Source organism: Arachis ipaensis, chromosome B04 (genome assembly GCF_000816755.2).
Source record: "Arachis ipaensis cultivar K30076 chromosome B04, Araip1.1, whole genome shotgun sequence".
NCBI lineage: Eukaryota > Viridiplantae > Streptophyta > Magnoliopsida > Fabales > Fabaceae > Arachis > Arachis ipaensis.
Genome location: NC_029788.2, coordinates 20,994,144 through 20,998,821, shown reverse-complemented (window position 1 = coordinate 20,998,821; position 4,678 = coordinate 20,994,144). Strand labels below are relative to the sequence as shown.

The 4,678-nt window shown below is 33.6% G+C and overlaps 1 protein-coding gene across 1 annotated transcript in view; it reads left to right on the top strand.

The window, feature by feature from the left end:
• Positions 1,242-4,678, top strand: part of LOC107639113 — a 4,020-nt gene continuing 583 nt past the window's right edge. Inside the window, exons 1-2 of the mRNA XM_016342534.2 lie at positions 1,242-1,657; positions 4,186-4,629. Coding sequence (XP_016198020.1) covers positions 1,259-1,657; positions 4,186-4,629 — 843 coding nt within the window. The 5' untranslated portion in view covers positions 1,242-1,258. The remainder of the gene's footprint in view (positions 1,658-4,185; positions 4,630-4,678) is intronic.

Below are 4,678 nucleotides of genomic sequence, written 5' to 3'. Positions count from 1 at the left end.
TATTTAAAATATCAAATTAAATTAAGTTAATGAAAAATTTTAATTATTTAATTTGATTATTTATTAATAAATTATTATAAATTCTAAAATAATCACCCCGGATATCCTAAAATCATCCAATTATTTTAATATTTTTGGATGATTCTCATTAAGATAAAATTATCCAGAGAGTACAAGTCTAAAAGATTGATTTATCATTCTCATTAAAACAAAATCATCAATTAAAACCTAAATATGTGTGTTTTTTTATTAGTAATAATTTAATTAATAATTATATTTATATATTTTTTACAATCTTCTAATAATCTTAAATAAAAAAACTATTAGTCAATTAATAATTACAAATTTTAATACTCTATTTTATATAATAATCTAATAATCTTATTTTTTTGATCTAATTTTCTTAACTCATCTATTCTACTAAATAAAAATGTTACTACGAAAAATAATATATTATTTTTTTATTTTTTTAGTTTATTTATGAAAATTTCTGCCAAAGTTCAGTCACTAGGTCCGGTCTGGTTGGATTGGGCACTGGGAACTGTGTTATCTAGGGGTGTGCATGGTTCAACTCGATCCGAAGATTCGGTCCGGCTTCGAATATTTTAGAGGCTATTTTGGTGTAATTTTACCGGATCTAGGGCTGGATAAGGATATCAAAAATATATTCAGTCATTATTTCGGGTCGAGTCTGGGTCATGACTCAGGTCACTCGAAGGGTTCGGTGGCCTAGTCATCATACACAATTAATATTTTGTGTTATTACTTATTAGTGATGGATAATGGCTAGAATTTAAGTATTGTAAATCTTAATATTTTGTGTTATTAGTTATTATAAGATTATAAGTTAATATTTTATGTTTAAAATGCATAAGATTTTAGACTAATGCATAATAGTGTTATTTGTATTGATTTAAATATTTGGTGTTATTAGACAATATTAGTATTGATTATGATTATGCTTTAATTTTAGAGAAGAATTGGTTTTTGTTATATTTTTTTAAGTAAATTTTTCTATGTCAAATAATAGTTGGAGTCTTGAAAATTTGGATATTTTTACATGCTAGCTTATAAGAAGATATCAAAGTAATATAATGTTAATGACTCGGTTTTTATCCGATTTTTATCCAATATAATCGTGGCTCGAAAGTATATATAGGTTTTATCGGATCTAGAATCGGATTCGGGTCTAATAAATAAACTCGGTATATATTTCAGGTCGGGTCTGAATCACATCAAATCCGGTTTCACCCGACCCATGCACACCGTAGGGATCAGGCCACGCCACACAGTCGCACATCCCTGGCTCAGTGGGTCCCTGCATCGGTTCTTCACTTCTTCGTCGTGCTTCATTCCTTCTTCAGCCCAGTCAGCCACGGCCACCACCAAGCACCAGCCTCACGAGTCACCGCCACGAATCGCAGCTCTCAGCTTTCCTCGCAGCCTCGCACCAGTCACCACCACGATTCGCAGTCTATCGCCGCGCTCGTCACCCACCGTATCTCTCTGGTGCTCTCGTCTCTCAGACTCTCGCCTTGCTCACCTCCCTGCCAGAAGCTCGTTGCCGTCTTCGTTGACAGTTGCTGCCGCCGGTCACCAGCACGTCGTCGTTCAGTGTTGCCAGCAGCGGAGCAGCATTTCAGCTTCTGACTTTCGGGTAAACCACTAAAGCTTGATTTTAATTTTTAGAATTATTTATTTTAACTGAATATCATGCTTGAGCTCTGAATTCTGATTAGAAATATTGTTAGACACATTGATTTGTATGTTATGGTATTATTATGCTTGATTTTTCTAATATTTATTGGTTTGGTTGTTCTTTGTTCTTGTTTTGTTAACCTTTTAATTGTGTTTAGATAAATCCTAATGGGAGGAAGAGAGCTTATTAAAATGGTTTACAAGAAGCATATTAATATTTTCTCCCTTTTTTTGGATGAACTAATGGATAATTCATCCATCTCATGCTTTTATTTTGATGTAGACACATTTGTTACATAAATTTGATCCGGGTACTTGTTGAGTAACCTTTTCCATTGTGTCTGCCATAGTCTTCTGATCTCAAACACGATTTTCTTACTTTTGCTGGTATCTTTTGGATGCAAATTTCTATGATTAAGTTAGGTGTAAACTGACTTACATGCAGTTTTCACCATTAAGTTAATATAATCATTTTACATTTTACGGCCACCAAAGATTTGAAAGAGCTACCAACAAGGGTTATAGGTTCATTGAGTTAGGACATTCTTCTTTCTTCAATATGACTCAATTAGATTTGGATTGTTCTGTGCCTTCGAAAACTTGTTGTCTTATAATAAAAAAAATTAATAAATTTCTGAGTATTAGATTGGTACGCTTCTTAATTTTTTCTGTTCCTTTTTCTTTATTCTGTGGCCTGTTGCTTGAATTTTGGATTCTCGGGGTTTTGTGGGTATTGGTTGTTTGTTTGGTTGTTCCAATTTGGGGAATTTTTTTTGTCAGATGTAGATTGCTGAAACTTCAGTTGATTCTTTATGATTTTGTGGTGTGCTGAAATGTGCTGTGGCTTCTTGTTATGTGGGATAGAAACACAATTCCTCTTTAGAAGCCAATTTGAGTGAGCATTTGTTTTGAAAAGAGAACTTGTTTTGAAGACAATGAAAATTCATTCTAAGTCCGACTTAAGTTCCTCATATATTTGTAGATGCTTCAGAATTCTTCCTACAAATCCAATGTAGTCTTTTATGATGCTTTGGCCCTTAAAAATATGCACTCACTTGGTATCATTGGTGGGATTTAGTAACTTTGAGTTGGCATGTATTTTATTTATATAGTTTACATACACAAAAATCTTGAATAAATCTATTTGTGAAGCACATTGATGGCAACTCTATACTTTGCAATAGCAGATCTTTTTCTTGTTTTACTGTTATGTTCACAAAACACATAGGCTGCTATTTGACTCTGTTGCTAAATTAAAGTAGTATAGTACACTTAGTTTTCAAATTGCAGGTATTGCACGTTCTTGTGCTAATTTTGAATCTCTATTAAATTATTGGTAACTAGGTTGAACTTAAGAGTATTGTGCAGTGAAGAAATCTGATTGAGTTTAATTGAAAACGGTTTCTTACTTGTTATGAAACCAGTTTATAAGTTAAAACCAGTTATTTATAGTTAAACTGGTTATAAATTTTGAAACCAATTCACATTTTTTAAACTGGAAAATTATTTCTTAAACTGTTTCATAACCAGTTTGGTCATCTTAAACCAATTTGGTTTAATAACTTTAACCTGATTCCTGGTTAACCTTAAATCAGTTTTGGTTTTTCAAAAACCTTAGCCATGTACATCCCTCATATAGTGAGTTCTACTTTGTAGTTTGGCAAATCAAAATTGGGGGCTTTGCACAAAATGCAAAGTTCCTTGTTTAGTATCCTATTTCTGTTTGGTTTTTAATGGAATTTTTTGTTGCAACATTAATCAAGAAGACTTTTTAAGATAAATCCATCCACAGTAGAGCATACATTTTACTTTCAAAAGCCAAAATCCTGTACTGTGAGCATCTATATCCATAAGTAGAATGAGTTTGAAACAAGAATTCTAGGGTATGTAATTTTCTCTTTTTGGATACATAAAAAGTTTAGATAAGATAGGTATGCACTTTCATTTCTCTATCTTTTGGTGTTAAAAGAACGAAATTAGTGATTGTTGGTTGATGATTATTTGGTTAGTGAAGAATTCTGTGAAAGATGCTTTGTACTTGCATTGCTGCTTGAATAAATGATGTTGCCACTTGAGCTTGAAAATTTATGTAATTATAGATAATCAAAGGTTTTTGTTGCATTGCCGGGTCAATTGCTATATGTGTAGGAAACTTCTGTTGTTTCTGGTGTTGTGTGCAAATTCTTCCTTGAAGCCATTCTGATGACAAATCTTCCAGACTTCCTGTATTGATTGGTCTTGGTCGGGTGCTACAGTATTTGTTCGCCACATATTTAGCAAATGTGTAAATATTTATCCTGATAGTATTTTCACATCTTTACTTTGATGTGATCTAGTATCTTCCATTCTAAACCGAAAGTTCCAGATTTATCTAGGACATAAATTCTATCAAATACATTATATTTAGAATTTATCATTTTTTTAACAGTAAGGACTCAAGAAATTTAACTATCAACTTGTAAATTTTGTTTTCATTCACATCATCAGATGGCATCAGCATCAGAGAAGTATGCTGCATTTGAGGAGAAAGTGAGTCGAACAGTGTACTTTGATAACCTTTCACCACAGGTCACTGAATCTGTCTTGAGAACTGCTGTTGAGCAGTTTGCAACCGTTAAAAGTGTGAAGTTTATTCCCAATTACCTTGGACCAACCAATCTGCCACAGTGTGCATTGATAGAGTTGGATTCTTCCAAGAAGGTCAAGGAGGTTGTCTCCATGATAAGCCAGTATCCCTTCATGATGTCCGGGATGCCACGACCAGTAAGGGCTCGTCCTGCCGAGGCAGAAATGTTTGATGATCGGCCCGAAAAGCCGGACAGAAAGATCAAGTGCTGTTGGTTGGATCCAAGTGACCCGGATTTTGAGGTGGCGAAGGACCTGAAGCGTCTTACACGCAGACACGCTGTAGAAGCTGAATATGTTCACAAAGTAAGTTCACCTGCCGTTTTTTTTCTTTTATCAACTGTATCACAAGCAT